Genomic DNA, 12,213 nt, shown 5'->3' on the forward strand with positions numbered 1-12,213 from the left:
CGAGATATTCTAGCGTAACCCCCTCATGATCTAAACCAGGGAACGAGGACCCTGACACACAGAGACTTGCCTAAGGTCACAGCTGATAGATGGCAAAGCCACACCTTGAACCCAGCTCTCCTGACTCCCATTATAACACAGCACTTACATGTTGCTGGAAATTGTATGATGAAATACAAGAGGCTTTTTTTTTTTAATTGGGAAGTTAATATAATACTGATTTGCCGTCAAAGTTAACTCCTCATAGGGATGCCTGGCTGGCTTAGTCGGAAGACCGTATGACTCTTGATCTCGGGGCTATGACTTCAAGCCCCACACTGAGTGTAGAGATTACTTAAATAAATATTTTCAAAAAGTTGACTCTAGGGACGCCTGGGTGGCTTAGCGGGTTAAGCCTCTCCCTTCGTCTCTGGTCATGATCTCAGGGTCCTGGGATCAAACCCTGCATCGGGCTCTCTGCTCAGCAGGGAGACTGCTTGGCCCCCTCTCTCTGCCTGCCTCTCTGCCTACTTGTGATCTCTCTCTCTCTGTCAAATAAATAAATAAATAACCTTTTTTAAAAAAAAATTGACTCCATATATTTACTAATAAGCAGCTTCCTCTAAAATTTTAGGACACAAATATATATGTGTGTAAATAAACATCTACATAAATATACATCTAATTTAATGTATTTATGAATAAATTATTATGTATATCTAAACAAATCTAAGTAAATATACCTACATCTCTATGTTAAGTGTGAGTGTGTGCATCACATATCCTATGAGCCAAGGCAACAGTAACACTTCGGCTATAGCCTTCGTTCCCACATTCTGCAAACAAGGCTGAGCTACAGTAAGTGTCAAAAGCCCAAAAACCTCCAGAACTGAGCAGGTGACAAGTGAAGAGGGCCAGTTCGTCACCGGGAGTGGCGTGGTCTGGCTAACTGGAGTACCATAGAACTAAGTATCTTCAGATTCAACATGAAAAACATCTCAGCCAAATGAATTCATCTGCGGGCTGTCCCTGGGCCTCAGTAAGACCCATCAGGCTTTTTGTTGTTGTCCTGAACTAGATAACCCTCCTGCTTCAAATTTATGGTTCTTTACTGATCGGCATGAAGCTTAAGGTATTTACTGGTTCAAACAGGGTGTTACGGTGCCCTGCCTCCGGGAGTAGAATGTTCTTTCAGGTCAGGTCATCTGTTCATAGGCATCACAACTTAGTCACTTTCCAAAGATGGAAACATTTCTAACGGGTCAGGAACATTTACCTTTCAAAAGCACACCTGTGATGTCTCCCCGGGAAAACATTATCAGGTCAAAAGTTCCTTTTCTTCTTTTGAGGAATGATGTATCAGTCATTTAACTGAAGCAGGCCTGTGGCTATCTATGCTCGGGCTTTAGAAAAATCAGCTGTTTTCCCTCCAGAAAAATGTTCCTGATCTCCTCACAGCAGGTCCTCACAGCATCTTAATACTTAACTTCTTTTCTGTAATTTCCTCGTTGTTGGTTTTCTCCTCCAACCTCTCTCCCCCTGGAAACTCCAGGGCCTATGAAGGAAGAGGCCATGTCTGTCTTATCCCCTTGCCTCCCTAGGGTAGAGCACACCGTGCCCGGGACATAGGGCATGCTCAGCGGTGGATGAATGCTCATCTAGGTCTTGGCATGTCATACAGACACATGTAACAGTCTTTTAGAGGAGCCTCCCCAGGAACAGAAAAGATAAATCCTAGTTAATCACCCATACTATCACACGCTGAACTCCCTCCCTCCAACCAATATCACATACTTCCAAGAGAGCCCAATTCCATATGTCCACTCTTTCAGGATGGAGGGAACCGTGAGCAATGGCAGCCCCAGGATGCTGAGGGAACACTAAGGAAGAGGACCCAGACTTGGGATGTCAGGATAAGTTTTCTGGGTAAGTGATGTCTACAGTGAGACCTGAGGCACAGGTGGGAACTAACAGGTGGCCCTTGGGGATGAAAGATGTGATTGGAGCAGAGTGTGGGTTGAGGAGAGGTGAGCAACAAGGCTCGAGAGGAAATGAGAGGCCGATCATGGAGAACATTCTATACCATCTTAAAGATGTGAGCTTTATCCAAGAGTAAAGGGGAGCCACTGAAGGTATTAAGGAATGACTATCAGGTTGGCAACAGAGAAAAGTCATTTTGGATACAGCAGTGTTAACAACGGAAAAGAGTGGTCAAGGCACTGAGTTTCCACTCAGGCCTCCATTTCATCATATTCTAATAAGACAGAGATAAGCAGTTAACACAAAGGAGAACCTGATCTAGTCAGTTTCTAGTCCAAAACAGAAAAAAGACTGCAGATGATTGAGCGTGTGCCTCTTGATTTCAGCTCGCATTGTGGTGTCAGGGTAGTGAGATGGAGCCCCGCATAGGGCTCGTAGGGCTCGGCACTCAGCAGGGAGTCTGTTTGAGATTCTCTCTCCCTATCTCTCTCCTTCTGCTCCTCCCCCTTCCCCGTGCCTTCTCTCTCTCTCTATCAAATAAATAAATCTAAAAGAGAGAGAGAGACTGCAGAAAATCCAAGGCACCTTTCTTATTCTAAGTAAATGCCACCCATCTCATAAAAATGTATTGCACTTTTACTATCATAACTAATCATCAGTCTGAACACCTGCCAGATACCAAAAGAGTTACATAAGATGAAATGATTCATACTCTGCCCACCAACCTCATTAACTCTCCAAGGCTGAATGCGTACTTCTTGCCTCGGCCCCAAATTTAACATGTTGGGCCTACAAATCACAACCTATTAACAGGCTTAAAAATCACAGTCTTTTCACCTGAAGCAAAAGCAAGGAATTTTTTCATCCACAGAGTTTTCAATCCATTACCATATGCAGAGGGCATATAAACCCAGCCCAATCTTTCAAGTACATATTGACACATCATTAATTGACTTTTAAAAAGGGACACTGCAATAGTTATAAGTGGTCACTCCCCCATGATTTTATTTCTTTTGGAAAGATGAATAAAATGTTTAAAGACGTTCCCAAAATATTTACACTTTACTTGCTCCAAAATCACATTTAAGAAATTCATTCTTTGGACAAACATTTAGTGCATTCTATATATGAGACACTGCTCCAGGGGCTGGGTTTAGAACAATGAATAAGAGAGAAGGAATCTCTGCTCTCATGGTGTTTATACTTGAAAGGAGGAAGGTATAATAAGTAAATTAACAAAATGATCTCAAAGAATGATGAGGGCAATGAAGGATGACAAGATAATAACATGGTCAGGAAAATGCTCTCTGGAGGGGGGGATCTTTTGAGCCACAACCTGCCTGATGAGAAACAGCCAGCCCCACCACCACGAGATTCTTACAGTGAAACTGAAGACACAAAAAATCCAATCCAATTCCTGTACACTGGAATAAACCTCCCTAGAAATGCTAAAATATGTCTTTCCCCTCAACACTGTGAGCTCATCAGTGTTGGGACACTGTTGGCCATTTGGCTCAGAAAGAAATAATTGTTAGAATAAATAATTGCACTGCAAAGTACAAAAGACAATGAACCGCTAGATAATGAATCTAGAAGAACTTAAAAGCTATTAGTTCATGCACCAGGCAATCGACAAGGGTCCAGTGGAAACCTGGCACTTCCCCTGACAGGACTACCAAAAAGGTACCTCACTGAGAAGTTCAGAGAAAGCAGCCTTCCAGGGCTGCAGGGAACATAATGTCTTCAGGAGGGGTGAACGAGGAAAATAGCCTGAGATCCCGCCAAGCAGGTCCTTCCTTCCTGAGGGGATGCCAAGGTCTTTCCATGACGCAGCCTCCAGCTCCTCCTGCCTCCCCCCATTTCCCCATGTTCTGCATTAAGCATTAGATGCTGGTCCCATTTGGACAATCAGCAAATAGAGAAAGTACATGAAAGAAGGAAAAGTTTAATGTAGACAAATTTTCAGCTTTCGGAAATCTAAGAAATTGTGCAAAATCAACCAGTTCTAGAAGAAACAGAAAAAGAAATCGGCAGTGACAACTTAGAAAATGAGACTGTGTGCCCAAAATCAGAAACTATAATGAATTTTTGATGCTGTTACTCTGATAAATATTTTCTACACTTAAGAGGCAATGAAGTTTTCAAGAGTCAACCTTGACTCAAACCTAATTCAGTCACTCACTTAACATCTTCTTTGGTAAAATCCTCATTATTTTTTCCTCTACAGTTTTACTGACATATAACCATCATACAATAACATGCACATACTTAAACGTGAACTATCTGATGAGCTTGGATGTAAGTGTATAACTGTGAAACCATCACCACAATCAAAATAATAAATATATTCATCTCCCTCAAAAGTTTCCTTGTGCTGCCTTTGAAATCCATCCACCTCCATCCCCCATTCCCAAGCAACCACTGATCTGCTTCCTATCACTACAAACTGCTTATCATTTGCTAGAATTCTGCCTAAATGGAATCATATGATATGCACTCCTTTTTGTCTGGCATCTTCCACTCAATAAAAATTATGTTGCGATTCAACATATCGTTGCACGTACGAATGTTTCATCATGTTTTATTACCGAGTAGTATTCCATTGTATGGGTGTAGAGTTCATCTGTCCAACAGACACATGAAAAGATGCCCAACACCAGTGATCATCAGGGAAATGTAAATCAAAACCACAATGAGGTACCACCTCACACCACTCAGAATGTCTAAGATCAAAAAGACAAGAAATAACAAGTGTTGTTGAGCGAGTGAAGAAAAGCGAATCCTCATCCTCTGGTGATGGGAATGTAAATTGGTGCAGCCACTGTGGAAAACAGTATGGAGGTGCCTTAAAGATTTAAAAATAGAAATACCATACAATCCAGTAATTCCACCAGTGAGTATGCCCCAAAAATGAAAATGCAAAGAGATACAGGCACCCCTATGTTCACTGCAGCGTTATTTACAATACCCAAGACATGGAAGCAACTTAAGGGTCCATCGATAAATAAAGAAGATGTGGTGTGTATACATGCATACACACACACACACACACACACACACACACACTGGAATATCTTGCTATTCACAACAGCATGGATGGACCTAGAGGATATTATGTTAAGTGAAAGAAGTCAGAGAGAGAAAGACAAGTACCATATGATTTCACATACATAGGCAATCTAAAAACAAAACAACAACCAAAACCAGAATCATAAATTTAGAGCACCCACCAGTGGCTGCCAAAAGGGAGGGGCTGCGGGGATGGGCAAAATAAATGATGAGAATTTAGGGGTATAAAATAATTCATGGGGATTAAAGGTACAGCAGAAGGAATATAATAATATTACAATTAACATTGTACGGTGACAGATGGTAAGTACAGTTATCGTGGTGAGCATTTCATAATGTACAGGATTGTCAAACCACTATGTTGTACACCTGAAACTGATAGAACATTGTAGGCCAACTATATTTCAATAAAAAAAATGTTTAATTCAACTGTTGACTTATATTTGAGAAGTTTCCAGTTTTGTTACAAATAAAGCAGCTATGAACATTCATGTATAAGTTGCACAAACAGTTTCATTTCTCTTGGTAAATACTTAAGAGTAGCTAGGGCACATGGCAGGTGTATGTTTAACACTTTAAGAAACCACCAAATTGGGCTGCCTGGATGGCTCAGTGGGTTAAGCCTCTGCCTTCAGCTCAGGTCATGATCTCAGGGTCCTGGGATGGAGTCCCACATCAGGCTCTCTGCTAGGCTGATGTGGAGGAGCCTGCTTCCTCCTCTCTCTCTCTCTCCTTGAGATCTCTGTCAAATAAATAAAATCTTTAAAAAAAAAAAAAAAAAGAAAGAAAGAAACCACCAAACTGTTCTCCAGTGTGACTGTACCATTTTATATTCCTCACACTGGTGTATAAGAATTCCAGTTGCTCCATTTCCTCACTAACACTTGGTATGATTGATATTTTTAATTTAACCTTTCCATGAATTTTCGTTTTAATGTGCATTTCCTTGATGACTCATGATTTTGAGCATCTTTTAATGTGCTCTTTTCCATGAAGGTGCCTATACAAATCTTGTCCCATTTTTAAGTCGAGTATTTTCCCATTGGGTCTTAAGAGTTCTTTTATATGTTCATGTTACAAGTCCATTGTCTGGTTTAACGTTGAAAATATTTCCTCCCTGTCTGTGGCTTGTGTTTTCACTTTCTTAAATCCTTTGAAAGCAATAATTCTTAATTTTTATGGAGTTTGATTTTTTTTAATAGTTGGTGCTTTTTGTATCCTATCTAAAAAATATTTGCTGAACCCAATGTCACTACCATTTTCTTCTGTATTCCTATAGAAGGTTTACAGTTAAACTCATTTGTTGAGGTCTATGATCCATTTGGGGTTAATTTTTGTGTATGTTATGAGGTAAGGGACAGTGCTGACATTTCTGCATTTTGCTATTCAATTGTTCAAGTACTACTTCTGAAAAGATTATTTCCCCATCAAGTTGCCCTGGCATCCATCAAAAAAAAAAAAAATCAACCAATCATACATATATGAATTTCTAGATTCTCTTCCATTCCACTGATCGATCGGACTCTTTTTACTGCAATATCACATTACCTTGATTACCGTAGCATTACAGTAAATCTTAAAATAGAGAGTTTAAGTCCTCCAAACTTGTTCTTTTTCAAAGAAAAAGATCTAAGAACTGTTCTTAGATCAGTCTAGGTCTTTCGCATGTCCATATAAGTTTTAGAATCGGTTGATCAATTTCTACAACAAAGCTTGCTGGGATTTTGACTAGGATTGCAACAAATCTATTGAACAAATTTGGGAAGAACTGGGGTCCTAACAATTTTGAACCCTCCCATTCACGAACACATTCCCCCCTCCATTACCTTAGATCTTTATTTCAGCAATATTTTGTCACTTTTCAGTGAACAAGTTTCGCATCTTTTATCAAATTTACCCAATTTCAAATATTTTTGATGGTCTTATAAATGGTATTTTTTTCTAGTTCAGTCCACTAACAGTATATAGAAATAACAATTGACCTTCGTGTATTAGTTGAGATCCTGTGACCTAGGTAAACTCACTTGTTAGATCTAGTAGCCCATTTGTAGATGTCTTAGAATTTTCTACGATCATACAGAAGGGAAATATGGCCAATCTGTGATGGCTTGTGCAGAACTGTTTAATAACACCTCTTAAAAGAGGTTTTTAAGAATTATTTGAAAGATTCATTCACCATAGCGTGACATCAGTGAATGGGGTTATTTACCCAATAAGGCTGTCTGCAAATAAAGACAGTTTTACCTCTTCCTTTGTAATCTTTATGCATTTTATTTTTTTAAATTGCCTAATGCACTGAATGGGACCTCCAACACACTGTTGAACAGAAGTGACAAGCACAGACATCCATGCCACTTCTGATCTTAGGGGAATATCATTCATTCTTTCACCATTAAGATGTACCCTATATGTTTCTCACAGATGTCCTGCATCAGACTGAATAAGTTTCATTCTATTACTAATTTGTTGAGAGTTTTTATTACAACTGGCTATTTAATTTTGTCAAATACTTTTTCCGTATTTATTAATATGGTCATACCAATCTCTTCTTTTATTCTGTTAATATGAAGAATTGCACTGATGGATTTTTAGATGTTTAATCAATCTTGCAGTCCTGGTTATAAACCCCATTTGGTGATAATGTACTACCCATTTGCTATATTGTTGGATTTGATTTGCTAAAATTTAAGAATTTTTATATCTATGTTCATGAGGGGCATGGATCTATAGTTTTATTTTCTTGAAATGTTTTCATCAGGTTTTGGCATAAGGGTCATGGAATGAGTTGAGATGTGTTTCTTTCTCAAATTTTCTGAAATAGGTTGTATAGAGTTGGCACTATTTCTTTCTTAATTATATAACAGAATTCACCAGTAAATCCATCTTGAGACCTTGAATCTGCATTGTGGAAGGTTTTTAATGAGAAATTTAAATACCTTAACAAACATAAAGCTACTCAAGTTACTTGAGTAAGTATAGGTAGTTTGTATCTTTCAAGAAATTTATCTCAGGGGCACCTGGGTGGCTCAGCTGGTTAAGCGACTGCCTTCAGCTCAGGTCATGATCCCGGAGTCCTGGGATCGAGTCCCACATCAGGCTCCCAGCTCCATGGGGAGTCTGCTTCTCCCTCTGTCTCCTCTCATGCTCTCTCACTCTATCTCTCTCTTGAATAAATAAAAAAAAAATTTTTTTAAGAAATTTATTTCATCTAAATTGTGGAATTTGACATAAAATTATTCATAATACTCTTTTTTAATGTCTGTAGGATCTATAATGATGTTCTTTCTTTCCTATATTGGTAATTTTATCTTTTCTCTTTTCTTGATCATCCTGGCTTGAGGCTCATTAATTTTACTGTCCCCCCCCCACAAGAACCAGCTTTTTTTTGTTTCATTGATTTTTCTCTATTGTTTCTCTTTTCTACTTTACTTTGCTTCTTTTTAGTTCCACTTGCTCTTCCTTTTAGTTTCAGATGGAAACGTAGGTCTTTGAGATCTTTTCTCATTTAACTAATGCTGTGAAATACTGCTTAAGAACTTCTTTAGCTGTATCCCATCTACCTCCTTGAGCTTTTATGCAGATTTAATGAAATATGTATAGTCAGTCAGAAAAGAAATATTTAACTGCCTACTCCATGTCAGGCATTAAGATTGGTATTAGAAATACACTGCATTAAAATAAATCTAATCTCTTCTCTCATCAAGATTAGAAGGTAATACTGAAAATATTGGTCCAAAATAAATATTATCTTCTTGATACTTAGAAGGTACATTAAGCCAGAATGCAGAACCATGATTTATTCTAATGAAAAATGTATTTTCTGTTTTTGTCTCTCTACTCATGAACTAGCAAAAATTAAGTCACTAGATCTTTTTTTTTAAGTTCGGAGATTTGTAATTCCGATCGCACCATATGAATTTATTGTGGAGTAAAATCAAATATTCTATTTGTAAATGTTTGAATAAATTACGCATTTCAATACACTAAAGATAAATAAGTATTCCTGTAATTCTAAACTTGAAAACCACCTTTAGATTTATAAAGAATCCTTTAAAAAACAAGCATTCCATATATTTCTAATATTTTCCTAACAAGATTTTTCTTAAAAATTAATGAAACACTCTACTCATACTATCTATCCTATCCTGTTTCAAATTACCCAAAACTTAAAAAAAAAAAACAAAAAAAACCAGAACTTTTTACAAAATACTCTGTCCCTGCCCCTAATCAAATATAAATGCATGGCAAACCACTGGTTTCAAGGCCTTTTAAATGGTGACCTAGCCTACCAAATGTTCATGTTTTCAAAAACACCACCAGTGTGTTAGTTAAACATCTCAGTATAATTAATTCAGGCAACTGTAGATATAGATATTTAACATATATTTAAGTCTTTGGTCATCCAGGATCTTCCTACCATATGCTTCTTGCAGTCTTATTCTCTTGGTCTTCATTTAGGCCACAGGTTCTCAACCTTGACTGTACACTGGAATCACCTGGGACCCTGAAAGTACTGATACTAGCTAGGGTCCCACAACCAGTGATGCTTGAAGTTTTTAAAAGTGGGGATTTTCAAAAGCCCCCTATGTGATTCAGTGGTGCAGACCAGGGGTAAGAAGGACCAGTCTAGGCTCCCTCCAGGAAGTCATGCTTCTAATAACCATTGGCCATTCCCTACCACCATACTTCAGAACCTGGTTCCTCCAGAGCTTTCCCAATCAAACTCCTAATCAAACACTAATTCAGTAATTCCATTTGCATTCCTAGGCTCACCTTTATTTCTATTTAGAAATTCACAGGATAAAATGTAAGTCTTTATTTTAGCCATTCCTCTCCAATCCACTTCTAAATTTCATAAAGTTCAACTGAAGAGAAATTAACTCAATATAATTTGATATTGTTAGTCATGTTTTATTCTACAAAAAGACAGTTCTACAAGCCACCTGTAATTTTACAGAATATATGATAATATTACCAGTTCCTCAAAGTATAAAATATTGAAATGAGTCTTTGTTACTATCCATCTGATTCCACCACTTGTTAATTTCAAACAGGTTTTCACTACTGAATCACATTATGGACTCAAAACTGACATCCTCTGAACTTAAACCATTAAACTCCTGAGAATCTTCCAACAGCTCTACTCCACTTTGCCAAACCAGACCACTTGATTATAATTATCATGTCATCATGTAAAAGTGGTAAGGAGAACACCTGGATCACAAAGACAGTATCGAGAATAAGCAGCAACGGCATTTTAGCACTGAGCAGAGTGCTAATAGAAATTTTAATTTACTTGCAGCATAAATGTTGTCTCGTGGGAACTATGTGAAAAGTAGAGGCAAGCAGGAAGTTGCTGGTAACTACTTGTCAATACACAGAAACACCAGCAGGAGAGATGGGACAACTGGGGGTGGCCCACCAACTACTGAGGAGTTCTCAAAGCTCCCAGACCAATAGCAGCAGAAAGGCGCACGCAAGACTCGCACCTCTCAGGCTGTGACAGAACCACCAAAGTTGCTTACAAACATAGGTAAACTTCATCTCCTTGGAAAACTGCTAAGCAATAAAACTTCACCAACGTGCAGACCCAGGAACTCTGATCCCTGCCAGTGTGGGTTATGTACCCATGAGATGTAATGGATCTGCATGCTGAAACACGTGTGCACGTCTGAGCAGCTGAACCAACACGTATCCATAAACATTATGAATAATACTTGCGAGAATGTATGGCTTTCTCCTAAGAAGCGCTTTAAGGACTTTACCCAGATCAAATTACTTTCATATCACATCTTCCTCGCCTTTCTTTGTACTACCCGCGTGCGTGCGCAGAGTTAGGGCGCCTTATCCAAAGTCTGGGCAGTGGGGGGTGAAGGGTGTTGTCACTCCCTCCGCCCTGACTTCCCGTTAGCCCAAGCTGCCATCCCAAAAGGGGACCATGTCCGGGCTGGCTTCCTGGAGACACGCATGAGCCCTCACACACCCACCGCGGTCGCGTCACTAGTGCCGCGGCCACCTGGGTGAGGACCAAAATCTGGAGGGAATTCCCTCCGCCGCGGAGCTCGGCAACAGGATGGGAAAGCGGGACCCGGGCGAGATTTGAAAAGTGGAGGGGAAAACGAGTCAAGCGGACACAACCGGGAGGGATCACAGCTACTCACCCAGCCCTCGAATGTGTCCGAGGCGCCGGCCGTGCGCAGCAGCTCCTGGAATTGCAGGGTGCAGTTGGCCACGAAGTGGTCATAGCCCAGGGGCGTCTCGTGGAAGACGGCCAGTTCGAGGTGGCCACCGTCGGTAACGTTGGTGCAGAACTCCTCATTGTACGTGGGTTTGTTGGTCTTCTGTTTGGTGCTGGTCTGGCCCACGCGCACCTGGTCCACGCTCACCGTCAGGTAGGGGTCCAACAGCTGGTAGCCCTTCTTGAAGAGCGAGTGGCGCAGGGACCAGCGGGTGGGCTGCAGCCCCACAGCCTCGCCAATTCGGACCCTCAAGTAACCATTGAACTTCATGGTGCCGGACGTCATGCCGGCGCCGCTGCCGGGGCCCCGGGGGGCCGCGCTGGCTCGCAGCGGGAGAGCCTGGAGCCCCAGCTCAAGCCAGCCCTCGCGGCAGCCGCAGGAGTGGAGGCAGCTCCTGGGAAAAGCAGCGCCCAAGCCCCCCTCGACTGGTCATTCTGCCTCCTCCGGGGGACCTTCCCCTCCCCTCCTTCCCTCGCCCCCTCCCCCGCGAGGTGGAAAGGAGGGGAGCCCGGAGCCGAGCCCTCCGCGAGCCGGGGTAGCCCGATCGTCCCTCTCCAGCGCGCGGCGCTTCCCGGGGGCTCTCAAAGGGTTCGCCCCTTCTCCAGAGCCGGGAAGCTCCTCTCCCCGGAGAGCCGGAGCGACCCGTCCGGTTAGCTCCAGCCCCAAGCGTCTCTTGCCCCCGCCTCCTCCTGCTTCTCCTCCTGCCCCCGCCTCCGCGGGCTCACGCTCTCCCCCACTCGGCGAGCTTCAAACCAGGAAGCAGCTACCGCCGCATCCCGGGTAGGATCCTCGCGCCGCCAGGCTCCAAGTTCACAGAACCCCTGCGCGGGATTCCGCGCCGGGTCCTGCGCCTTTCGAATCCCGGGGGCGTGGCGCGCAGCCCGCGGGGACTATGGGTCGGTGACCCGGCGCGCGCAGCCGGGGAGCCCCACGCGGGCTCGCCGGC

General features: G+C 41.8%; 1 protein-coding gene across 1 annotated transcript in view; it reads right to left on the bottom strand.

The window, feature by feature from the left end:
• PRKCH (protein kinase C eta) overlaps positions 1-11,914 on the bottom strand; it is a 225,851-nt gene extending 213,937 nt beyond the window's left edge. Inside the window, exon 1 of the mRNA XM_032875251.1 lies at positions 11,190-11,914. Within this exon, the coding sequence (XP_032731142.1) occupies positions 11,190-11,552 (363 nt within the window). The 5' untranslated portion in view covers positions 11,553-11,914. The remainder of the gene's footprint in view (positions 1-11,189) is intronic.
• Positions 11,915-12,213: the final 299 nt, after the last annotated feature.

The sequence above is a fragment of the Lontra canadensis genome, unplaced genomic scaffold (genome assembly GCF_010015895.1).
Source record: "Lontra canadensis isolate GAN:19392208 unplaced genomic scaffold, GSC_riverotter_1.0 scaffold55, whole genome shotgun sequence".
NCBI classification, from domain to species: Eukaryota; Metazoa; Chordata; class Mammalia; order Carnivora; family Mustelidae; genus Lontra; species Lontra canadensis.